At 38.8% G+C, this 26,321-nt stretch overlaps 2 protein-coding genes and 1 long non-coding RNA gene across 4 annotated transcripts; all 3 read left to right on the forward strand.

Moving 5' to 3' along the window:
• The first annotated feature begins 4,270 nt into the window (after nt 1-4,270).
• Nucleotides 4,271-5,458, forward strand: LOC124070591. The gene is made up of 2 exons (XR_006845212.1): nt 4,271-4,442; nt 4,542-5,458. It is a non-coding gene; the product is annotated as an uncharacterized LOC124070591 (long non-coding RNA).
• A 5,412-nt stretch (nt 5,459-10,870) lies between these two features.
• gga3a (golgi associated, gamma adaptin ear containing, ARF binding protein 3a) lies at nt 10,871-20,712 on the forward strand. 2 transcript variants are annotated; one of them, XM_046410618.1, is made up of 18 exons: nt 10,871-10,975; nt 11,952-12,036; nt 12,210-12,285; nt 12,388-12,486; nt 12,568-12,691; nt 12,894-12,997; nt 13,669-13,749; nt 14,351-14,488; nt 14,903-14,984; nt 15,238-15,363; nt 15,665-15,877; nt 15,978-16,051; nt 16,144-16,532; nt 17,122-17,402; nt 18,125-18,294; nt 18,448-18,558; nt 18,785-18,926; nt 19,908-20,712. In XM_046410618.1, the coding sequence occupies exons 1-17, from the start codon at nt 10,939-10,941 to the stop codon at nt 18,893-18,895; spliced, it is 2,301 nt and encodes a 766-aa protein (XP_046266574.1). In that variant the 5' UTR covers nt 10,871-10,938; the 3' UTR covers nt 18,896-18,926; nt 19,908-20,712. The 2 variants fall into 2 exon arrangements, with proteins under 2 accessions (XP_046266574.1, XP_046266564.1); XM_046410608.1 differs by having other exon boundaries at nt 18,785-20,712.
• A 405-nt stretch (nt 20,713-21,117) lies between these two features.
• On the forward strand, nt 21,118-24,573 carry sumo2a (small ubiquitin like modifier 2a). Its single transcript, XM_046410632.1, has 4 exons — nt 21,118-21,274; nt 22,242-22,373; nt 23,228-23,299; nt 24,060-24,573. The coding sequence occupies exons 1-4, from the start codon at nt 21,254-21,256 to the stop codon at nt 24,123-24,125; spliced, it is 291 nt and encodes a 96-aa protein (XP_046266588.1). The 5' UTR covers nt 21,118-21,253; the 3' UTR covers nt 24,126-24,573.
• Nucleotides 24,574-26,321: the final 1,748 nt, after the last annotated feature.

Genomic DNA, 26,321 nt, shown 5'->3' on the forward strand with positions numbered 1-26,321 from the left:
AGCTCTGTCCACAGCAATTAGGGTATGGTAATATGACCATACATGATATCTTGATTTGGGTATCAGGACTGTTTACTGCATTTTTACAAATGTGAATGCGACAGTTCATAGTGGTCATGCACCTCTGATTTGTGTTTATATTGTGAACTGACTGAAGTCAATCTAGTATTTATTGTCACCTCTTAACCTTAAAACCTGTAACTGCATTATTATTACTATTATCATTATTATTATTGGTTTTTCCCATTTGGACCCTTTAAGCTTCAATTTTAAAAGAATATTAGTCGAGTCTTTTGTTTTTGATTTAAGCGAGATCTCATGCACATGTAACCAGCAATTTAAATCTGCCTTTGGTCCTCCAGTTAGCTTGACCTCTGCAACATAATCAGGGCTATGACTTTCCAACACGCTTCACTGGAAATAAGTACCTGTACTCGAAATCATTGATCTTCTTCTTCTGCCACATCATGGAGCCTTCTCCTCTGCTGCTCCATGTTGTTGCTGCTGTTCTTGGCTGCGGTATGTGGCTTGTACAAAGTTTTAACAGAGTCACTTTGGTTGTTTAAAAGTAAGGTTAAGTCTGAAAATATATTCCAGACTGACGACCCTGTCACTTCATTTTCTTTGATCAGTATTGACTGATTTAATGCAAACATGAATAACAGGCCAACATTACTGTATGTCTTTTGTGTCTCAGCAGAGCAGAGGCATGTTACTCAGATATTTGGTGTTTGTATTCATAGTCTATTTTACTGGACTTCTGTCTGTTTTTACAGCTTTTCTTTTTAATTCTAATATTGTTGGTTTATTAATTTAGTTTGAACTTGATTCTTAATTTGAGGGGACTGTTCAGTGAAAAATATTTTTCTGAATTATAAAACAACAGTTTTGTAGAGGTAGTAACAGGGGTGCACAGTATTTCTTTAATTTATTTATTATTTATTTATATGTGTGTCCATTTTAAAGTGTAGTTTTGTGTTTCATTTTGAATCCACCCGTGGATTCTTTTCAGGTTACTTAATAGTTCCTCCATTTTAAACATTGTTTCTATTTTTACTATTATTACTGATAATAATAACAACAATAATTTAGCACTGATTTAGATAAGCTTATTATTGTTTAATATTTTCTCTTTCTTACAAATTAATGTTTTTTTATCAGTCTGTATCATTATGAACAAAAACAAAAAACAGTGACTGATGGTGCTTAGTGATTTCTCACTGTCATCACTGGCAACACTTACCTGCAGTTTTTACCTACAGTCCTATATAAAGAAAGGCACAGCAAGTTTGATATTGCTGCCAGGAATTAAAGATCATGTTTCATGAATAAATTACTGATTTTTAAAAATTCATAACTGGATCCAACTCTTTAAGATTTCTGTCTTGTCTTGAAAACATTGGGAGTTGGAGTCTGAGCTCAGCCATTATTTTCTCTCATTTCCTCTCCACCACAAACGTGTCAAAATGCCATAGACACACATATAAGCACAGATTAATTCATGGCAATATCTGAGCAGTCATGGCCCTGCAGCATGATATCCAACTCATATCCAACTCTGGTGCTCAGGCTCTGATTGAGACGTGTGTATCAGACAAAGGACCTTCGTATTTCATCACTAGTTTAAACCCCTGGTGTCTCTGATGTGGGGTCTCACCTCTTCAAATATCACAATCAGCTCATTAGAGCTCCCATTGGAGAAACTGACTGGGTGACTATCCATCTCCATTTTTCAGTAGTTCATATGTTTATGTCTTCCTTTGCCAGTTGTTGTATCATTCATAGGTAATTTGGCTGTGTGGGTGATGGTTTTGTGTGTGTGTGTGTGTGTGTCCTGCCTCATAAGTCATTTGAGTATACTCACATTTAAATGGAATGCTGTATGTTTCAAAGTGCGTTCAGCATTCTACTCAGTCACTTAGAGGAAGTTGGCGGCACACAAACACTCATGGACACAGTTAAGTATTCATTAATTCGAGCCCACATCATTATAAAAACCCAAAGGACTTGACCCACTTTAAGACATTTATTAATCATTTCACGGAGCCAGTCTTTCCAACCAGGGCCAGTCATCCTTTTGGGATCACAGTCATAAATAATATTTGTCTAAGTGGATGGCAGTCATTTTTCAGGCTCTGTTATTTACACTCCGAGAAGACAGACTGAGGCCAAGCTGGGGAGTAACGAATACACATACAGGATGTAGCAGCAGATGTACCCACATGCTCGCAGGAACAGATGTACTCATTCAAATAACATGCACAAATCACACATTTAAATGCACACCCACACAACTCGCTTAGACAATAGTAGGCAGGCTATAAACTCCATCAGTCACTACCACACAGAAAGCAACAATTACTAGGAAAATTAGCAGGTATGTGTAATTTTGAGAAATAAATTTCAGTAAGTAAGTAAAACATTTTCCAGGTGACTTATGCGTATTCTGATTCTTTCTTTCATGTGGAGCACCTTTTAAAAAATCTCTCTGTCTCTCTCTCAGGGGCGTTGTTGAAAGAAAACAGAAACTGGGTGACACTGTGCACCGCATATGCACTTATTTATTTATTTAAGCCCCAGGCATTTCTGTTTTTAAATACAGGAATAAGTTAACACGTGATTTGGAAAACGAATGGCAGGGAGGATGTGTATTATCATTATATAATACACATAATCCATATTCAGACTCGCCTAAATAGAACTACTTCTACTTCTTCTTGGATGATGTGTATAATCCACCTCACCCAAATGTTTCAGCTGTGCCTATTTACCAAGCTGTACCACTTGGAGACAGTGACATGGTAGAGCAAAAGTTTTATTTACTTAAGTCGGTAAAAGCTACATTCAGGGGTCAGTATAGTTTAGTGCTTCTTGCAGTCAATACAATTTATATCTCTTGTTTGACTGCAAGACTTAATGACTGAGTCACACATCAGTGAGCATGGGGCAAAGATTTTCTGAGTGTTGTTGTTTGGAAACCACTCAAGGGAATAATCCTGCAGGAGAGTGAGGCTGTATCTTTCCCGTAAGAGCCATTAAAAGTCAGATAGCCTTCATAAACTATTCATAATGCATTATGATGCATGATCATTTTGCTGCCACTGTTGAATTTTTATGCGGAGTGCAACTTGTCCAGATTGATCCGCCAAATTAATGGCTTTAATTTGCATCATGGGTGGAGGCAGATCACTCATCTGGTGTAAGAGACTCTCTGTCAAGTCTGCATGCATTGAAAAGTATTAATTTGGATAAATGGGTGTTCTAAAATTAGCATGTCTGGGGGAAAAGAAATCTGACATGGAGTGTTGATATACAACATAGACTATAATTCTACAGTTCTGTAATAGTATAATAGAGCTAAACTTATTAAAGTCTGTCTCAGAAATCCTAAAAATATTAGGTTGTCTATATGTGTTGTTTCTTAGGGGAGGAGTCCTGAAATTTATGTAGCTGTGCCTGTATTTCTGTATTGATTTGAAGTGAAAAATGTCCTCTATTTCATTACTACCTGCAACAGAAAACCTCGAGTGTCTTGGTGTGAGCATGATGATAGCTGCAGACACTCATATAAACACTGTGGGTGGGTGGGTGGGTGTTTGAAGACTCCAGATGAAACCGTTCGGGTTGTCTGACTTTCTGATGGCCGCAGAGAGCCCAGACTGTCTGCCTCACTTTGCTTTTTTGTCTCACAGACATGCTAACCAGAACAACACCTCGAGTCCCAACAATAATTCAAACTGCAGCAGGGGCCATGGAGTGGCATCTTCACAGGTATGGTGTCTGTGGTTCTTCAAAAGAGAGTTTTCTTTTGCCAAGGCTGTCTATTTTGCAGTGGCCCAAAAGTTTTTAAGTTCATTCGGTTCTTGATGATGTCACTGGACTTATGTAGCCAAAAACTCCCTGAGAAGCAGCACACATGTCAGTATTACATGCGCATCAGACTTGTCACATTGCTCAATTAATTAAAGTCTACTGTAGGATTAATTAAAAACTCTCCTGTAGTGTTTATATCCTGGTAGCTTTGATGGATATATTTCCTGTCACCTGTGGTCATTTTATAGTGTGTCACCTTAAGCAAAGACAGCAGCAAAAAAAATAGATGTGTGAAAACCAATTATTTTCATGCTAACATAATTAATTGCAAGCAAGGGCTATAGATGCTGCATTTTATTTGTTTATTTTGCTGTTTGTTTGTGGTTGACTTTTAACCAGTAAGACTCTCAAATGTAGTTCTGTATATCTAGTTTCTTGTCCTGTGATTTATTATATATACACATCATGTCAAGGCTCTGAGCTTTTTGTGCTGCTGAGTTTTTCGGCTGGTTTCATGGGAAAATGCGTCAAGTCGAAGCTGAAGAATTGCTGAACAAACAGAGAGTGGATGGAGCTTTCGTCATCAGAGACAGTGAGAGCACTCCAGGGGACTTCACCCTCTCTGTCAAGTCAGCAGTCATTTCATTTCCTGAAGTCTGAATTTCATTTTCTGTTGGCTGTAGCACACACACTTGTCTTAGCTGATGTTTTTCTTTTTTTTTCCCCAGTGCCACATCGCAAAACTAATTCCATAGAGGCCTGAATTTGGATATATTAGGTATAATGGTTTGGACGTGCCCGTGAAAAACAATTCAATTGATGCCAATACCGTACTCCCTATACTGTTATCACTTATACTGATTAAACTGTTATTGTATTCTGAAAATAACATGATTAATTGTGTTCTAAATGGATAAGGGGATAACACTTGTTATCCCTGTTCTGTAAGACAAAAAAGCAGAATTAGACAAACGCAATGAGCAAAGTGAAGAATACATTTTCAGCTTATCTTCAAAAGAAAATAACATCTACGCCTCAGAATGATAAAGGAGAGAATGCTGTCCATTCGTGGATGAGATCCTGAATGCTTTTTTTCTGTCTCTCACCCAAAGCTGAGTGAGAGACAGACAAAAAAGAAAATAATGAAAAGATTTTTTTTTTCAAAACAGTCTTTTAATCTGTTTTGGTTCTGCAGCTTCAGCCCTACAGACATCACTTTCTAAAATCCAATCTAATTTCCAAGTCCAGTTTGAAGAAAAGAGGCTTTTTAAATGCATAAAAATCAGGCCTGCCCCACTTTAACAAAGCCATCAAGTCAGCCTGCTGCTAGTTAAGCTTTCAGTCAAAAATGTGATTAAGTTTGGGAGTTTGAGGGAGCACTGCATCTCTACCCAGTCCAAACAGAAACATTAGATATATAACTGTCATCAGTTACTTTAATAGATTGGACATACAATTTTTTGGTTTATTTGTTCATCTTGGGTTTTTCCATGGTATTTTTTCTATGGTGCATTGGGGTGGAACATTTAATTGGCAGCCACTTCCTGCGGGATATAATTTTGTGACCACTCATGTAAGGAAATCTTCATTGTAACGTTGTTAAAAGAGTTTATTGTGAAGTGAAGTAAAGGCATTATTGTAAGCTTCTGTATAGCATTTACCTTTAAAGTATTGTTCAGGAAACACGTTGTGGAGAAAAGTGGAAGCTATGAAGTTAAGAATTACACTGTCAGCTGTCAGCAAGACCTGTAGTGAGGACAGGTTTCTCAGACTCACAAGGCTCAGAGATCCAAGGTTACCATTTACACAGGTGTACAAGTAGCACAGAGGGAGAGAACAGCAACAAAGGAAAGACAAGAGGAGAGGCTGAATCGCCTGGAGGATGAAGATGCCAATTCAAAACATCTGGAATGGAGTACCGACAGCCAGGGGAGACAAAGTGGTCCCAATGGATGAAGGACGAGGAGGAGAAACAAGGGAGACAGGGAGATAGGCACACATGCAGTGGTTTTCAGAAAGCGTGGACAACAACATGGACTATCATGCTGAGCTTAACAGAATAGCAAGTTCAGCTTAGGCTTTCAGTTCTTTGTTGCCGGGAACAGCATTTCTCTCATTCAGCCTTGGTCTTGGGGATTTTTGGAACGACCTGCTGCTATGTCATGGGAGGATTTCCAGTCCGCAAACCAACACGGGTGGTTTCAGTCACAAGTAATAATACTGGGACTGAACTGGCAGACACCGCAATTGCCTTTATGGCACCAGGGTGCAACAAGTCTGAACATTGGTAAGTTGAAATTGTGAGGCTCTCCATTATCCACTCATGATAAGATTATGTGTGGGAGTGACCTCTCTTTCGGGAAATACCCGACTGCTAAAATTATTGTTTATGTCATTGTAAATAAACAATTTACAACTCCCACAGTTAATGGTTACTGTTCTACCTATGTTTCCTGTCCTGGCTGTTTTTCATCAGACCTCAAAGTAAATTTCACCACGTGAAATCTGGTTGAGAAGAGTGAGGAACCTGTTCAGCAAGCATCTGATCAGGACCATACAGCAGGCCTGGAGTTACTTGTCCTGTAGCGGGGCAGGTTTTGAGGACGCAAAGGCCAAGGGCATCAAGACCATTATTAAATTAGATAAAATTAAATTAAACAACATTTTGATTTCACTTAAACAAAAGTATTATCTTCCACTATCTGTGTGTTTCCATTTTATACATGCAAGCTGATATTAGAGAAATTAGACAAATGTGCAGATTTGCTGTCCCCAAATTAGTCAATTTAATGTCTTTTGTGAGACAGACGTATGCTGACGCTATATGTAGTTTACATATTTTGTCATGTCAGATTTATGTATGGAATGGTTTCCTAAAAAACAGTCAATACCATTAATTTATTAATCAAGTAACAATGGAAGAAATTCAGTTGTCAAAAAACAAAAAATCAGGCCTGCCTTGTCCAAGGTGACTTCTTTGTGAAAACATGTCAATTGTCAGTATGACAGCTTAATCATTGATCTTTCATTGTTTTGACAGAGGTAGCTGTCACTTTCTCCGGCGTGCATGTCGTGAAAAGATATGAAAAAGACATTTCATTTGAGCTCCGACCTGTCTGGGTCTCCCTCTCAGTTATGATGTAACATGATGAAACACAAACACTCAGCTGCCAGGGCCTTATTTTCACCCTCTTCCTTGTCATGCAGCCAGAGTTTGAAAAGTTGTCTCCTGGATTTAAATGGTAATAAATGGAAGTTATGCACTGATATCACGTTCCAAACAGAATTTTCCCCCAACATCTGTCAACATCGCTGCATTTAGAAGGCAAAACTGCAAGAAAAGGTGTAAAACGAATAACATCCACCTTTTGACATCACGTACATAGTCTCTCTTCTGTTCCCTAAAAATGAATTTTTTTTTTTCATTTATTGTGTCCATTTGTTTAATTAATACTTGCTTTTTGGGGGTTTTTTTGTCAGCCCACCAAAAGATTCTTATCCGCATCTTAAAAGATTTGTTTGTATTTATTAATTTTTACTGGTTGATATGGCTACTGAGATGGTGCATTTAGGTACTGTCATGTTGATGGAGAAAACAATGCCATGCCTGATCAGAAGTCATCTTGTGGATGTGATCCTTTTTAACTGTCTCTTGCTGAGCAGAAATGAGACACCCAATATACAAATGTCATATTCAAATGTAAATTCTTGGAAAGATGAATTCTTTTTAATTATGACAGTGATTTTATTATGACCTGAGGAGATTTGACAACCATTTTCCATTACATTTGAAGATATCAGACAGCTATTTCACAGTTTAATTCCTTGTGATGTGACATTTAGAAAATCATTAATGTATGTAGATAACTCTTATTTGATTAGATTAAACTGTAACTCTTGTTTCTCTTATATCTTTTTTTCTCTGGGGTATCCATTTCAAGGCACTCTTTGACTTTGAGGCTCAGGAGGGAGGTGAGCTGAATTTTAAGAGATGGAGTGTGGAGTGGAGATCATTGAGGTCCTGGATATGTCTGATAATAACTGGTGGAAAGGAATGTATAATGGACAGACCGGCATTTTCTCCCAGAATCATGTGACACCGGTCAACTATGCAGAGTAGCCAAACCTGATGAAATGAAAAGCAAAAGGAAGATGTCTTGAATGTTGATTCAAGACTGCTGCCCCACTGCATGGCAAGCAGGGCACAGCAGAACATTATTTGGCAGATAGAACATGAAGTCAGGAGGGTTAAATGAGGGTCATTTGTGTGGATTAATCATATTGGTGACTGAATTTGGTAGCAGTCATTTATAGTATAGATGCGCTATTAATTTGTGTTTATCATCTTGAAAAAACCTTCCACTGAGCACATTTATTAAAAACAAAGCAATGACAAGATGTCTCTTGAGGATACCAGTGCCAATGCATCTTGTTTCTTTATTGCCTCAAAGAACAAACTTGAAGCCTTTCCTTGAAAATCCATCTTTATGAATCCTTTTTGAGTTATGAAATGTTGCAATATTCAGGGAGAATTAGACTGCATTCAGTAAATCATGGAAGGGTTTAATTACATCTTGTATGCAGCAAATAGTAAGATTTTATGCCATTTTAAATTACTATTTGTGCAGTGGAAAGTGTATTGATTCAGAGATACTTGAGAAATACATGCATATTTTTTTGATCAAATGGGTTTTTTTATGTGTTACTAAAATGCACTTTTTTTTATCAAGTAGTAAAAAAGTACACAAACTCAGAGAGTGATCAGGAAAATAATTAATAATGAAGTGTCTCACTTTAACATTCAACAAAGAAAGGATCTGTTGAAGCATGCAGAGGTGTGATTTTATAAAGCCATGTTGGAGAATGGCTGGGGGAAAGAAAGAGAGAACAGTTGAATGAACAGACGAGGTGCTGAAGTCTTGCCTCCGTCAGAGGTGACTGTTTCTATTAATTCTTCAAATCAAATAATAGCATGAAATAGTGTCTTTCATTCTCATATAGGTGATATTTTGAGCCAGTCTTTTGTACAAATATCTTATTTCACTGCAGTGAATAAATTGAGAACTTCCAGATAGGTAACTTGAGCTTTATAGACCTTGTATGGATGTTTATGTAAAGTCCATAGTACATGTTTGTATGTAAAATCAACATGTGTCTAATTGTGGGAAGGGTGCTAAAGTAGAAACAATAAAATGTGTTTGAAAGGCCCTTTTCACTGCTGTGATCTTGAGCTTTATCTGCAAAAAAACTGAATAGGTTCTGTGTTTTTGTGACAGGGATGAAGAACTGTTGCATCATACGTCTTCCCTCATGTCCATTTACAAACAGTGGTCAAACATATCTTTCACAGTATGACAAATATTTGCTGGAACTGCTGATTCCCTCATAGCTTTTACTGACTGGGAACCAAATTCCCTGTGAAGAACAAAACAAAACAAAACAAATTAGAAATTACCTCACATGAAAAAAGGGGCTGAGAAAGTAAATCCATGCTATAAATCTGACTTATGATTTCCATGGCATTACTCCCAATCCAGACTTTATGACCTTTTCCGGTAACCCTTTTTTCAACTTTATCATTTCTAGGTGACACATAAAATTAGTATACCTGTAGCTGGTTTCATAGTATGAATCAGCAGTTTCTCAGCTGTGATGAGAGAGACAGAAAATATCTGTGGTTGTCATAAAAAATAAGAAAATAAGAATCTTATCAGCCTGATTATGCTTCTCATTTATCTGTCTCAATTAATGAATTTAATAAACTCCATCCATGTGTCACTACTCACTACACAAACCATACAATTCAAAAGATAAAGAGTGTTGATGACCTCTGAGGAAGCTGTGAAACACACACACACACACACACACACAGTGCTGCTTTATTTCACCGCTAAATGTGACAACAAATATTACATTTGAATGAAACCGTAGATCCTCTCTGAGCTGTTAGCACCACCACATGGCCGTATAGTAGAAGGAGGCGTAAGACAGGTTTGAAATAAGTACATCACCATTTAGATCAAGTGCGGACAGGCTGGCAGCAAAGTCGCTGAGCCAGAGTAGTTTTGTTTCTCTGATGACACTTCGTTTAGTCGAGTGTCGAGGGTGTAACACAAAGCTTTCACCTTTTGAAGAGGAAATGTTCACATTTGAACAGAAATTCCATCAGTTTTCATTCATCGTGAGGATCCTTGTTTTTTTCCTAGTAGTGCTGGAAATTGTAACATCAGGGTCGTATCAGTTAGTCAGACTGCTGGCTGGCATCCTGACTCAGCCCTGACTGTCAGGGGAGGAGAAACAGGAACTCTGGGGCTATTTTGTGTTGTGCTATGTGCTATTTGTGCTATGTTGGGTCTTTTGGGTCCTTCTCTTTGGCCCCACTCGGTGGTGGAGGGTGGACTCAGCTTCTTTGGGGTACATCACACAGATTCTCGATCAGGTTGGGATCTGGGGGGTCTGCAGGCCATTATTGTGGTCCTCAGGCCATTCCTGAACTCTTGAAATGTGACGGGGTACATTGTCCAGCTGGGGAGAGTGTCATTTACCTTAAGTGATTTCCATTTTTTTAAATGACCTTGACCTCTGACTATCTAAATGTAAACAGACTGTCTTAAGAGTCTGTATATCTGCCTTAGGTATCACGTTCAAGGGAATGGGACGGAAGGACAACCCAAAACATAAACATAAAAAATAAATTAAGGTTGGCTCGAAGAAGGCTGTGTGGCCGTGATCCTTTGTACCACTCACTGTTTATAATGTCATCATGTTGTATTTACTGTCTGAGTTCTTCTGAATCAACTTTTAAGAAAAATATATTGGTCCTTAGCTTTGAAGTACAACAGCGGCAGAAAGAGAAGGAGGAATGTACATTATGCTTGTAATTGTGTGTCTAACCCCCAGAAATTAAAAAGGGAAAAAAAGGACATTGAATAGATAGCAAAGAAACAACACAGAACTATAAAATTAGCATAAAAAGTATGACGTTGTTCATATTGTCGCATCTCTGCAATGAAAATTCATACAAAACCTGTCAGTGGGTTGCGAACTAGCATTCAACAACTCCCATTTGTCTGACAGCACGTGAATGCAGCAGGAGTCACGCGTTGTTTGCTTCTCAGTGCAAATATGGCGGATGATGGAGAGTCGTTGGAATCCTGGCTTAGTAAGTTCTTATTTAAACTCTTTTTTAGCGTATTTTCTCACATTAGAGGCATGAGCTAATGTGCTGGATAATTGTAGATGTCCAAAACGTTACTCGGACACACATGACAGTGCCGAATCTGAAAACTATCGCGCTAATTCGTCTGTGTTGTCAGGAAGTGTCTACAGACAGCTGCTGGCAACTGATGGTTGTAGCTAGCCAAAATCAGTTTTGATTTTTGGTTTATTTGTGTCCTGAATTGAGCTTGTAGTTGGCATATTGAAATGCTCGCTAGAATGTGATTATTCTCTTCCACTGGTGACCAGCACTACGCTTTTGCATGTGCTCCCTGTGTTTTACGACGGCTGTTGTAAACACCCTGATGGGTTAACTTGATCAAGTTTATGAGGGACATGCAACAGAAAAAATAAACGGGATCAGAGATGTGTCTGCGGGCTGTCAAGGAGAGAATCAACTGCCTGGAATTCCTGTACAAAGACCTTGTGTTTGGCTTTTATGATGGCTGCAGTTCATAGGAAAAACAGTGCTGTATTGCTAATGTTTTTATTACCTTTGCAAAATTTCACATTCACGAAACAAAATTTTGTGATAGAAAACCCTCATTTAATTTTTTTCAATAAAAGGAATGCAACAACAGAAAAATTATTCAGCATTTTGCAAATCTCAAAGCCTCAAAAAAACCCCTAATATGTGTTAATTGTTTATTTGTTTTAAATGCTGGCCCTTTCTGTTTGTTTTCTTTTTGATTAATTTATTTACCCCTTAACCAGTGGCATTCTTGTCCATTGATGTGTACTATTGCTGATCTGGTCCTTGTAAGCTGGTCTTGGAAGGGATCGAGCTTGATGCTCGAGAGTTGACTTAAATCTTGTTAAAGGTAGATGTGTCACAAATGTCCAGCCTTCATTAGCTTTCCATTGACAGGATAGACTGTTTTAGGTTTATCTACTGGCAGATTATATCTTTCTCTTTTCAGACAAAGCCACCAACCCTTCCAACAGACAGGAAGACTGGGAGTATATAATGGGATTCTGTGACCAAATTAATAAGGAACTTGAAGGGTATGGTCACATTCTTTCAATAAACTCAGTTTCACTCACGATTTTGCTAACGTTGCTCATGTGTGTCCTCATTGTGATAAACATGTGGAGGTTATTATGATGCCTGGACTCTGGGTTGCTTTTGTTCATGAGTTTGTATTGGATTTTTTTTTCTTTCCATTATATTTTTTCAGCCCACAGATATCTGTTAGACTGTTGGCTCACAAGATTCAGTCCCCTCAGGAATGGGAGGCGATACAAGCGTTAACGGTCTGTAGTGTTATCATTTCACTGTGCGTTGCACCTTGACTTTCCTCAGCCTTAAGTGTTACAGTTAGTAAATATTTATCTTGGTTTGTTTTCTTTGTGTAGGTTCTCGAGGCTTGTATGAAGAACTGTGGGCGAAGGTTTCACAACGAAGTTGGGAAATTTAGGTTTTTAAATGAATTAATTAAAGTGATTTCACCCAAAGTAAGTAACATAATAATCTAATTATGATATGTTTACTTGATGTTTGGTGTCAATCTAAGCTGAACATTTGTTATTTTTTAGTATCTGGGAGACAAAGTGTCAGAGAGAGTGAAGACAAAAGTGATTGAGATGCTGTACAGTTGGACCGTGTCTCTACCAGATGAAGCAAAAATCTGTGAAGCGTATCAGATGCTGAAGTCACAAAGTGAGAAACCAGCCACTTTTAAACTGTTAAACTACACTAATAACATATAATAACACAGTAAATAAAAATGTGAATGTGTAAAGGTGTCATCCAAAACGGTTGATGTCTGGTTTGTAGTCTTTTAAAATAATTTTGTCACCTTGATGTGCCAAAACTGTCATTTCAAGAGTAGACTATCTGTTTCTTCTGATTTCTATTTTAGGCATTGTGTTAGCTGACCCAGACATCTCTCTTGATGCCACATTAATACCATCACCTTCTCCACGACCAAAGAATCCTGTGTTTGATGATGAGAAGAAGAGCAAGGTGAGAAGAGTTATTTTTGGATGTTTTTGCGAACATTGCAAGATTATGCACACAATGCACACTCTTTATGCTTGTTTTATCTTTATTACAGATACACACTTTCAGTTTCAGTCTTTCTGTTGAGTTAAGCTAAACTATTTCCTGTCTGTAGCATCACATGTTACAGACAAGGTCTCAATCTTCTCTTCTAACTCGTGCATACTCGTGCAGCAAATAATCATATTGCCCTAAATGTTGAATTATTCCTGTATTTTTTTCTGTATATATATACATCCCATTTTCAGTAGAAATTAAAACCTGAAGTGAAATGATATCAATAATTGGTTAAACCAGTCTACATATTGTAGAGTGGGAAGTTTTAAAGGATCCAAGGAGAAAGAAGCTCTCCCTCTTCCTCTCTTTCGTCTGTTCTCTCGTTCTTGCATCAGTTGCTAAGGGCTTTGCATGGTAACCTTCCACAGAATGCCACACTCCAGTACCTTACTGGTCACAGCACACCAAAAGGGGTTGTGACTGCATGTTTGCTTTTTGTGGAGTGCAGTTGATCTATGGATGAGGTTTGTTTTTTTAAGAGTCTGGGAGCTGGAATGGCTTTGCTGCTTATTTCTGGGTAATCTGTGGGAAACGAGCTTGAATGTTTATTCACTCATGGTTTTCTCATCCCCTTCCAGAGATTAGCAGAACTTCTTAAGAGCAAAAAGTCTGAAGATCTGCAGGAGGCAAATCGGCTCATTAAGAGCATGGTCAAGGAGGTGTGTGAGTGCCAAAATGAAAATGTTTTAATTGTTTGTATTTTAATTCATTCTTAGTTCTGGTGACTTTCTTCTAGAGAAATTAAAAATAACTTACTGCATGCTCAGTTTTCATCTCAAAGCTTGTGTTTATGCCACAGATTGTATAAGATGGACTGTGCGTCTTCAGTTTCTCCCACTGTACCAAAGAATTTTCCTGGGTACAAGCGCTGCCATCTTGCACTGGTGATGTCATTTGGAGTAGTGGTCGGGTGGTGGAGCTGAGGGAGCGAGTTCCCTCCCATACACCCACTAAGCTGTGGCTCATGATGTGGATCCCCTTTTTATAGCATCAAATAATTCAAATCAAACTCATCAGAAAAATGAACAATTGAACATACATTAGTGTGATTAGAGCTGTCAAAATGAAAAGAAAACCCTGATATCCCTGCTAACACGGACAGCAAGGACTTTATGGAGTTACTTTATGGAGTTTATGGAGCCATCCACCAGGGGAGATCAAGATGTTTTGACCTCACTTTTTGGCAGCTGCCATGTCTTCTGTCTTTATATACAGTCAGTGGTTAACAGAGTTTTTTGTTTGTTTGTTTGTTTTATTCAGGATGAGATGAGAACACAAAAAGTGACAAAGCAAAAGAGCACACTGGAGGCGGTCAACAATAGTGTCAAACTCCTTAACGAGATGCTTGCTCACTTCAGCCCGGAAGACTCCACAGACGGAGACAAGGATCTCATTAGGGTTCGTTCTTCACAAGTTAAGGCTCAGTTGACCTTTTGAGACAGCTTTCCATAAATCTTCGGCATTAATTGACCTTTTTGGAAAGAGTATGGCGAACCTTACCCATACGGCCCCAAAGCAGTGTGAAGTAATTTATTGGTATTCGATTTAACCTTGCAAGAAGCTGTGAATACTATTTTTATCAGTTTTTCTCTTGAAGTAAAGAAATACACTCTGTGAGCAGCTCAAATTAAGTTATTTTCAAAATGAAGACACAGACTCTTTATGTAATGATAGGATTCTTTGCAGATGTGTAACAGTATGTGTATTTAAGTGATGTTTATCATGTAAGCGTATCACTTTTCTCATGAATGAAATTCAAGGTATGAATATTCGGTGATATTTTTTTTTCTTTTGTTGAACCTTTTTCTCCAGGAGCTGTATGGTGACTGTGACAAGCTCAGGCAAACAGTGTTTCAACTTGCCACTGAGACCGAGGATAATGACAGCAGCTTGGGTAAGAAACCCTGCAATTCGTCCCTGATGCTTATGACTTGCTCCTGGAATCCAAATTTAAGTATCAAACGCTTGAGTCATGATTCTGGGAGGCCTTGTGCTCATGTAAGACCAGCATCCTGTTGGACCAGAATGCTCATACAGTTGCCAAATTTTGCAAACATTGTGGAAAAATGTGACTGTTTTTTACTGCAGCCATCTCATGAATTTTATAAACCTTACCAGAGTCCTACCTTTTAAAATGCACTTATCAGGAGACATTCTACAGGCCAGTGATGACCTCTCTCATGTCATTAATTCCTATAAGAAGATTGTGGAAGGACAGACCATCAATGGAGAGTTTGAAGAAGCACAACAAATAAAAACATCAGTCAGACAAGGTACATTTTAGTGTAAGCAGAGCGTTGTATTATTATTATTACTGTTGTGTTTGTCTGATTAGAAAAGAGAGAAGCGTTTCTTGGAAGAAACATGCAAAGATTAAGTTGTTGTAATTTTGGAAAATAGCTGTTCACAGCCAAGTCTGTTATTGTTTCAAGTAAATGGGAAATTGTTCTTGGAAATGAACAGAACTCCTGCCTTGCCAAATATTTTGGGATGTGGCAGAGATCTTAACAGGAAAATATCACCCCTCTGTTTTGTTTTTGTGCTTGACTTGTACTTGTTTTTGTTATCTGAAAGGCACTAGCCACACAAACCAGTCTGAGATTCTGATTGACCTGGTGGGTCTGGGCATCCAGAGCGTCTCTCCCCCACAGCAGAGACCCCTGACTTCCACTGTGTCTATTCCTGCTGACCTTTTGTGTGGGACTGCTGCCACTGACCCTCAGTCTCCCAGCCCCAGCACACCCACTGCAGCACTCTCTCTGCTGGATGAAGAGCTGCTATCTTTAGGTAGCATACAATATAATGCAGTTAATATGAATTTCTTGGACATGTTGGACATTAACCGTCGTTTAACAAGTTTTCTTGTCTCGACATGTTTTGTGTTTAGGCCTCAACGAAACTGTTTCTGTTCCAAGTAAATCAACACATGTAAACCCGAGCAATCATTTGCCATCTTTACAGGTATTTAAATTACCTTCAGTAATTCATGATAATGTCAAGTATTGTTTATTACTCTTTAGCAATGACAATGCTTTCATCACCATGTATTCCAGGATTCCAGTCAAGATTTGGCTCTTTTTGACACCACTTCATCTCCAGTTCCTGCGTTCTCTACATCTACACTTTTTCCAGATGCCCTCTCTATAGCCCCAGTTAGTCCATCTACAACTGCCCCTGTCTTGAATTTCTCTCTACCTGTGGTGTCCACACCTACTGCTTTTCCACAATCTGTCTCAACAACATCAGTTGCATTCCCACAGCCCCTCAATTCAGTATTTACCACCACTTTCCCAGCTGATCTTCGACAGTCATTTGGCACAGCCTCGCCTGCTCCCCCTGCCAACCCTGTCTCTTCACGGCCGATCTCCACTTCAGCTTCTCTCAGTCACAATTTGCAAGACCTTGCAGACCTTGCTGTGCTGGATCTGGGCAGTCCTAGAAGGTGAGTGATACTTGTGCTGCAAGATAAAACTGGTGGGGTGGCTTTGGATCAGCTCCAACCCTGTCTGTGTGTCACACATAGTATCTTAGATGCTGGATTACATTTTAAAACACTCTCAGTAAATATTGTATGTTTTAAAGAAATGCACTGAATGGCCTGAGTGGATGTGCAAGTGTGTACATTTAAAGGTACTTCTGTCCACTGAGTGATGTTTCTGTTCTGCCATTTGACTTTTCAAGTACATCTCAAATACTAATTTCCATATGGCAGATTGAGCCGCAGAGTTCCTTGAAATGTTTTTGAGAGCAATATCTAGATTAGATTTTTAAAAACTGAAGAGCGCTTTGTATTTCTCAGTTTTACCAAATATGTGAAGATTGTGACTAATTATGTTAAGGGGATCATGTTAAGTGTCACATGGTTGAGATTTTGTTTGTAGGGTGAACCCAAGGGCCTTCGATTTCCACGAATGATTACAACAGCATTTCTTTCATCTTACCCCCATTTATTTTGTTGTTATCGATGTTTGTCTTTACAAGCTTAAGCATTATATATATTATATCTAATAATATTATTATTATACACACAGTGCGCTCAGTGGGATGGACTCTGGCAGGCTTCTGGTCAAGAGTGATGATCTGCTCACTCCTACCACCCTGTCTTCTTGTCTTGGTGTCACCTCCACCACATCCACCACATCCACCTCTCTGCTCCAAGCAGTGTCCACTCCAAGTGCAAAGAGTCAGGCGGATGACAGCACTCTGTTACACTCCCCTTCCCCCACCCTCCCTCTGAGTCAGGCCAGTCCAGGAAGGGAACAAGAGGTCTCCCTGGCCAACATCTTCGTCCCTTTGGATGTCATCAAGCCCAGTGAGTTACATGAAATATTCTTTATTTTTTGGTTTTAGGTTTTTGGACTATTTCAATTGAATTTGCAAAAGTTCTAAGTGAGCACTGGAACAAGGCAGACAAGAGGACATTTAATCTAATTTAGTAATATGGATAAATATAGATATGATGTTGTGCACATTTTACAGTGTTCATAACAGTTCTATTACCAAATAGGCTTTCATCCTCAAAAATTTTTGTATACCTCAGTCAGCTACAGTGAGTCTAGGAATTGGTCACCATTTCAACATCAGCAGTCTAAAAGGAAAATCACGCCTGATCAGACAACCTTGTCAGAATAACCTGTAGAGAGGATAATCAGAGAGAGAGAGAGATTAAAGGAACAGAGTGATCATGTGTATAAACTGCAGGCAATTAAGTAAATGCCAACTATTTTCTAGTATTTTTATTTGAAGCTTATTCGTGGTTGGAAATTTGAACTATAGACAATATTGCCACTCAGTGGTGATATTAACAGACTTAATAGAACTAAAGAAGACACTGGTTGATGTTTTCCCCATTAATAATTATCCCAACATGTGCAAAATGAAGGACAGGCATGCCTTCAGGACCGATTAAACTGGGAGCAATAAGAGGCTGTTGATTTTGATCACTCAACACTTTTAAAAAGAAAACTAGCCATTGCTGATGTGCCCTCTTAATGTCTCACATTTTGCTTTTCACCTTCGTGTGATGTTTTTAAGGTCAAGCGTGCCCAGTGACAGCGTATGACAAAAATGGAGTGCGTGTTCTCCTGCATTTCGCCACCGACTGTCCAGCGGGTAGACCTGATATACTGGTGATGGTGGCGTCCATGCTTAGCACAGCCCCGCTGCCTGTCAAGGACATTGTTCTCCAGGCTGCTGTACCCAAGGTAAAAGAGTCTGTGCTGCTGTGATATCACTGTCATTGCCCTGGAAACTACACAGTGTGAATTTATATTTCAAAATATTCATTTTGGAAGTCGTTCAACTTCTTAAACTGAAGATGAATTTGATGTGGGTTGCTGCTTCTGTTAATTCTTCAGATGATGAAAGTGAGACTGCAACCACCCTCAGGGACAGAGCTGGCTCCTTTTAACCCAATCCTTCCCCCTGCTTCCATCACTCAGGTCATACTGCTTGCCAATCCTCTTAAGGTAGAGCTTTTTTGGAGTTCAACCATTAATTAATGCATTAGTTCTGCAGTATTTTTACCTTTGTTCAAGGTCGTACCAGTTACCTCATCTTACAGTCATGCCAACCAGTGTACTATGAGGATATTAGGATCACCAACATCGAAGTTGCAAGATCGAATGATTTCCAGCAAGCTAATAAAAGGTGGCAGTCTGAGTGTGTGTGTGTGCATGTGTATCTGTTTTACAGGAAAAGGTTCGGATGAGGTACAAGCTCACGTTCACGCTGGGAGAGCAGTCACACGCTGAAGTGGGTGAGGTGAATGAGTTTCCGCCTGCTGACAGATGGGAGGCTCTATAGCCTTTAAACTGACCAGACACTTCTTTAACAAGTGAGTGGGGCAGTGCAGCTCAGAGGTCAAGAGAAAGAGCAGTATTGTATGGGGTTTAGGGAAATTTTGAAGAATATTATGTAAACTTTAAAGGACTTTAAAGGAGTTTTTCTGCTTGAGATTTCCCATTGAAGTAGCCAAAGTCCTGTAGCTTACATCCAAATTAAATTTTACTACGGTGCCAGCTAGTCAGTGTGATACAGTAGCAAATAATGTGAAGTGTCTGAATGTGGATTACGGTTATCTGGGGAATTCATTGGTAATGTTAAATAGCACTAAGTTATTATTAAGTTGTTAATATTATTATACTTTTTTGCCGTCAGTTTAATGTCCATATCCTGTTCCTCCTGTCTCTGAGTTGTATCAGAACAAATTAGAAAATATTTGCACATTTGGATGCCAGACTGTCTTAATTACAGCAAAAACATCAGTATGAACATATGACTACAACCTGCATTTCACATGATTTGCTGATAACAATGTATGATAACACTGTTTTATGCTTGAGACACTGGACCAGAGCAGACAAGATCCCCTCTGTGGCTAAATACCAGACACTCGGCTCATTAAGAATTGGTTACTTCCAGTTGACTTCCTCCATGATGCATTACCACTGCTGAATACTTCTGTTTGTTTTGTGGGTTCTATACTAGCTCACAGCTCAGATGCTTTTTAGTCTTTCAGTATTTATTGTCATGAACGTGTTATTTATTTGGGTTTGGGGAGAACGGTATCAGATCCTTCCTGTATTGTATTGCAGTTGACAGCTGTTTTCCTTCCACATTGGGGTAAGAAAAGCACAAATCAGTAGTGGTCTGTCACAGACCAACGTTACAAAATAATGACACAAACAGTTTATAATATGTTACATTATGTAGCAAGAGGGTGGATTCTGATGAATAGAATGAATGAATAGATGTTCAGGCTGTGCACTCTAGATGGTATTTTAACAACAGCCTTGTTACCCCTTTTCTTTGGCAGGTACAACATAAACTATTAAGGACAAGGACCAAATGTATACATTAAGTGGATGTACTTAAGGAAGACAGGAGACAGAAAGGCATACTTAAGTTAATTAAATTCCATGTATAGCTTTGTCCTTTCTCCAGAAGTAAGATCATGTTGTGGAAACTGAGCAAAAGGTTTTCCACTCTGGGTGAACTGTAAATGTTTAGCATGAGGGGCGTTTCCCATGTAATCCATGTATCATTCAGAATCAGAATCAGAATCAGAATACCTTTATTTATCCCTGAAGGGAAATTCTTATTCTAATTCGTTCATTTGGCATTCCTATCAGAATCAAAAATCAAAAAAATGGAAAAATGACACTTGATTTTTTCCACTTTTGATTTTATGCTCAGGTCAAATATAGAATATTTGAAAAATTTGAATTTGATGCTTCATTTTCCTTGTACTTACTTTTTTTTTCATCACTTTCAAAAACAAAAAAAATGAAAAACAAGTCATTTTTCCAGTTTCTGATTTTTGATTCTAAAAGGACTGTCAAATGAACAAATGATACCAAACTAGGAAAAGATTTCTTCAGTTTAAGTAGTTAAAAAAACAGCATTAGTTTTACCATGTGGTTACATAAAAAACGGGCTTTATTTTTGTGTGTTTTTTTTTTTTTAGGCTATTTGTGCTATATAGGAGGTTCTCAACATATTTCTTATAAAATGTATTTATTTGTCTTAGATTGTTAAATGAACTTGTCATTGCATATTTTTTGAAAAGCTATTTCGGTGCATGCAAAAATAAAGAGTGAGACTTATCTGTTTTTAATACAGTTTTTGCATATTTTTGCCTAATTTTTCAGTGTCCGAAGACTAATGTCAATTCAGTAGCATATTAACCACAGTGTTCTTGATGTGTATTTTTATTCCATGATAGTAAGATTATTTGAGGAAAATTAGAAATACCAAATTGTTATTGCTGTTTTATTAAAATTTAAGCAGCTTAGTAATTTAGCTGGTTGAAGCTATCACTGTTCAATAGGTACTGACCTTTTTGTGTGGAAAAGCTGAATCTGCAAAGTAATTAACAGATGACACATAAATGAAGTGGAAGTGCAGCCTTTTTTCTTGAAATGTTGTGGAGCTGAAGTTTAAAGTAATATAAAATGGACGTACTCTAGTAAAGTACATGTAAAATACGACAGAGTACTTCCACCGTTTATGTGCAAATAGATGACTCTGGAAGTGTGTGTATGTGTGCATGAATTACATCTGGTTGATCTGGCGCAGCTGTGTGCGCCGCAGCCGACGCAAAGTGGCGCGCCAGACAGCGCAGCCGCAGCAGAACAGGCGCGGACAGACATAGCAGCAGCCATGGCAGACGAAAAACCCAAGGTGAGTAGCGGATTTTGTAAGCGGAGTCTCACTACAGTATTTATAACATCTGTTTTTGGTCACTGTACAGATCACACCGTATAAACTGCCCGGGTGACTAATTCATCAGCGGTCGCTGTATTACGAAGGGTAGTTGCACAAATTAGAGCTACCACGTTAGCTAACAAGCTAGCCAATGGAGTTAGCATAATAAGCTAAGGAGGCTAACGTTCCGATACCCGGGCGGTATGAAAGAAATATTTTGTCTTTTATATGCACTTAATTGGCGCCTCTCAAATGCTATTGTCAGTATTTGCGATGCACATACAACATGTAGCGGTATAGCTTAGCTGTTGAATAGTCAGGTTTCGTTAGCTTAAACAGAAGAAAACTAAATAACGTTAACGTTTAGAGAGAGCAGAGTTAACAGCAAGGGGCCCAAATGAATCGTTTGAGAAGAAACCGTTCACTGTTAACTGATCTCAGATCAGATTGTTTATTTGCGCTCATTACCCCTACATCAAACTGTCTCGGGATGAGGGAGGACTCTGATTCGTGCAAGTTGCAGTTTCCACCCATGCCAGGCCATTGGACATTATTATAAGTTGTAGGCCATTGTCAGTTGCCGTGCTCAGTGCTAATGCTAACGCTAATGTTCATGTTTTAATATTGGCCCTTTTAGTGCTCAGTACCCACACCAGTCCTCCGTTCTGACCTGAAGATGTCAGACAAATCGAGCTGTGATGAAACCCAACTCACTCACGCAATACGATTAGTCCAGTTTTTAGTTAGCGGTATACTTTTGTCATTGAGGTACATACCTAACCTGATACCTCAGCCTCTAAACTTTCTCACCCTGGCGTAAGGGTTTTGGTGGTTGGGGCACAGTGCATATGAGACAAGTCGCACTTTAACAAACAACTTGTTTTTTTTACATCACTGTTTTTGAAGCGGCTTTCTGCAAACTTTTATTTTTCCTCTCTTTCAGGAGGGAGTGAAGACGGAGAATAATGAGCACATCAACCTGAAGGTGGCAGGGCAGGATGGCTCAGTGGTGCAATTCAAGATCAAAAGGCACACTCCTCTCAGCAAACTGATGAAAGCTTATTGTGAACGGCAGGTGATGCTGCAACACAATTACTACTACTGCTCAAAAGGAGTCATCTTCTATTTCACTGCAGTGCTGGTAGCCTGCAGGGATGCAAATTGCCATTCAGTCTGATCATGCTATCCTGAAATACTGTTATGAAATACATATATATATATATATATAACAATGGTGAAGAAACAGAAACAGTAAAAAGTGTGGTTGCACTTCACCAGACTTGATACTGACTCAGCAACAAGTCTTTTTGCCTGTTTGGTTAGCATTAGCCAGCTGGTTGTTACTTGCACTTCCTACACATCTGTTCATGGTTAAACTTTTAAATGTTACATAATGCTGGGTAGTTTAATGAATGATAATGCATGTTTTACTTACATTCTGAGCAAAATCTGTGGCACACAGTCAAGCCTGCTCTGGTCTGAGATCAAATGGTCAGATTGAATTTATAACCTCGGTGTGTAACAAACATCCCTGCTTCTCATCCAACAATAGTTCATTGTATGGTTGTATTTGTACATGGACTAACTGTGCACTCCTGCACTCCATGTGATCTATTTCTATGCAACAGCTGAGTTGGTTTTACCTTTCATTTTGGTCTTTTCATTATTTTGGTTCAAGTTGAACTTAACATGCCACTGCCTGACCAAGAGTGAGGCTGAGCTTTTAGAGAGCAGGGAAAGCATGTTGATGTAAAGGAAAGGGGTGACTGGATTTGGAACACAAGACACAACAAGGACATCACAGCGAAATAGAAAACAGCACAATAATTGTTTGTCTTGACTAGCCTGTTTTCATAATGACTGAAACCCAAAATTGTCATTGAAGATAAAATTTCTGGTATTTTAAACATATTTGTCTGTCTGTCACAGGGGCTGACAATGAGGCAAATACGATTTCGATTTGATGGTCAGCCCATCAATGAAACAGACACACCCTCGCAGGTAAGGCTACACTCCCTAGTTTGGCCTACATATGACCACTGCTGAATCACTTTTCAGTATCAGGAATGAGATTGGATGTTTACCTCACAGTACTGCTGCTTTGGGCACTGTGCGTGATGGAGATTTTATTCTTTATCAGATGCAGTGTGGTGAATCAGCGGGATTGAAATATTCGGGTCAAAGTCCCTCTTAAACCCACACCATCATTCTTGTTATCGCTCCCTTGATTGAACTACTTGATTGTGCTTTGTAAGACCTCCAATAAAATACATTTTGCCTCTGCCTATGTTTCAGAGTTACTTCCAGATGAAAAGTAGAAGTAAAATACGTAGATTGATTGATTTAAAGATAACTATTGAGCCAACCTTTGATTACATTGGCTGACCTCACTGGAATGGTCAACGGTCATTTCCTCAATGGTTTCACAGTAAATGCTTACCACTACTTTCACATGAAAATGCAACTATGGTGAAATATATGCAGGGTGTATTGAGTCAGTCATAATGAATGGCGAAATAAAAATAACCTAGAACAAGAAGCGGCAGTGTTCTGACAGCAGCATCGCCACCATCGCCAGCTGTTGACCTTCAGTTTGAGTTACAGTGTTTGGGTGGTGATAAATAAGGCATTATGTTGAGGGGATTACCAAGCAAGTTAAAATTCAGGCATATCTGAATGAGCACTGGTATAATGCAAATGTCTTGTGTTTTCACACAGCTGCTCTTGTAACGAACTCTGAAATTTACACTTTTTCTTACAGCTAGAAATGGAGGATGAAGATACAATCGATGTGTTCCAACAGCAAACTGGAGGCTCCTCCCTTTAAAGACTGTTTCCTACGAATTCCCTACCTCCCCTTTTCATCCCTCAACATGCCCAGACTTCAAATACTCATGACGAGTGTTGATATCATCCAGTGGGATACTTTTACAAAAATGCTCAAAAGCAGCAGCACAGTTGGTATACCCAGATTTAATCCTGCTGTCATACGTATTTATACGTGTATTACCATGTCTGAACTGTGCAGTGTAGACAACCTGTGAGCTGCAGGGAGTCTAAAGTTCTGAAGAAAAGCTTGTCATCATTTTTTGTTCTTTTTTTTTTTCTTTTGGAGGTTTTAGTAGAAAACTCCATGGTCCTTTTTTCTTTTTATACTTATGTTATTGAGGTTTTGGTTCAGAAAGAATTTTGTTATTGTTGTCAAGTAAGCCTGCATTTTAAATTCACATTTGTTGTTATGAAAATGTATTATTGGAATAAATTGAGTCTTTTTTAAACACTGTTTTGTTGTTTTATGCATATCTTCAGAAACTAAACCAACAGGTATCAGAATCTGTGATAGTTTTCCTTGAGTTTTAATTTATGTATTTCTTTAAATATCTTCGTAAAAGTTAGAGCCTTGTACTTTAATAACACGGAGCACAAACTACATTTGTGCAACAGTGTGGTTTTCTTTAATCTTGAAGTGATAGCCATGCAAGACAGCATTTTGCAATCTCACGGTCTGCTCAGAATCAGGCTTATTGTAAGAAAGAAACTGCTTATAACCACAAGCCAGACAGGAAGGCATTCCTACTTACAAGAGGGCGTGTCATAGTTTTCTTTTGTCATAGTTTTCTTTTGATAAGTGGTCAATTGTGTGCAATTCACCATCCTCACAATAGGTACAATGTAACCACATCTCAGTATTTCTGCTCTCATGATTGAATGTTACATGTTCTGTTGCGATAATCCCTCGCATGCAATTTGTTTGAGTCTGTTGACAAAATGTGCTTGAAGTTTACAAAAGTGACCGACCTTAAATGAAAGGATATGGGGAATTCTACACACTAAGGCTGCGGTTTGCCATTTGTATTTTGTTTTGCTTGTAATACACTAAGTTGTGTTTGTATCTTGAATGCAGGTGCTGTTATGTCTCAGATATGGCAGCAAATGGCATGATGGGATTGTTTTATCTGTTATATCCACATAAGATGAAAACAGCTCCAGTTAAAGTGCAGTTCGGCCCAACACACAAAATAAATCTGGCCTCATGCTTCACTATAACGTTCTTTGTGGATTCAGTTCTAGATAATGTATACTTGATTAAATTAAAATAAGCCAACATTAAATAAATATTTTATCACATGATGAAAATTGATCGTAGACCAATTATGCCCCCATTCATTCTGAACTACCTCACGAGCGCTCACTACATAACCGGAAGTTCTAAGAGTGGGAGTTCTCTTGCCATTAATAAGTTATTTCTTTTTTACAGTTGTCTCTGTCACAGTTTTGACGCCCAATAAACCCTAACCCTAGCTTAAATGAGTTGAAAATAAAGGTGTCTGGAGAGCTTCTTTGAAAAGGGGTAAAGACCCACTGATGAGACAGCAGAAGACACCAAGACTGCCAATTTAAATTACGCGACAGGTGATTTACATACATACAAGACCGCTCTGTATATGAGGCGACCGGTTATCCAGCGACATATAGAGACTTGACACTCTGCGTTAAAAGACAAGCCAAATTTTGAATTAAAAAAACAACATCAGGGCTCCCACCTATTCTGCATTGTGGTAAACTGAATAAAGAACTTTATTGTGCTTTATAATGCATCCGTGTGCACTGGCCGCGCCCAAAAGAACTACTGCGGTCAAGCCAATCTGCAGTGCAAACTCCAACATAAAAAGACCTTCCACTCTCTTCCACTTCCGGTTATGTAGGGGGCGCTCGCGAAATACTCCAAAATGAATGGGGGCTTGTTGTAACCCCAAAATGTAGCTTTCATGGTGCAATTTTTTTCTGTTAATTTTGAGCGGTACAGACAATAGATACAGCTCTATTAGATTAAAATTTCGTTGCCTTTTTGCTCCCTTCACTCCCGTTCATTGAGGACATCCCGCGAGTGCCCCCTAGGTGAACTGCAGCCAACTTTCTGTACAATGGGTTTTAATAGGGAGTAGACAGGATGTCCTTAGAATGGCCGTGGCAGGGCCATGGGAAATTGTCTTACATTAAACCGAACCGAGGTACAAAAAAG

This window comes from Scatophagus argus, chromosome 2 (assembly GCF_020382885.2).
Source record: "Scatophagus argus isolate fScaArg1 chromosome 2, fScaArg1.pri, whole genome shotgun sequence".
Taxonomy (NCBI): domain Eukaryota; kingdom Metazoa; phylum Chordata; class Actinopteri; family Scatophagidae; genus Scatophagus; species Scatophagus argus.

Bases quoted from the DNA above. Each gene is read 5' to 3' on its own strand.
- gga3a (XM_046410608.1), top strand. From the start codon at position 10,939: ATGGCGGATGATGGAGAGTCGTTGGAATCCTGGCTTA. The intron at 17,403-18,124 runs GTGAGTTACATG...GATGTTTTTAAG, and splicing joins TTTGGATGTCATCAAGCCCA to GTCAAGCGTGCCCAGTGACA. The intron at 18,559-18,784 runs GTAGAGCTTTTT...TCTGTTTTACAG, and splicing joins TGCTTGCCAATCCTCTTAAG to GAAAAGGTTCGGATGAGGTA.
- sumo2a (XM_046410632.1), top strand. From the start codon at position 21,254: ATGGCAGACGAAAAACCCAAG. The intron at 21,275-22,241 runs GTGAGTAGCGGA...CCTCTCTTTCAG, and splicing joins TGGCAGACGAAAAACCCAAG to GAGGGAGTGAAGACGGAGAA. The intron at 22,374-23,227 runs GTGATGCTGCAA...TGTCTGTCACAG, and splicing joins AAGCTTATTGTGAACGGCAG to GGGCTGACAATGAGGCAAAT.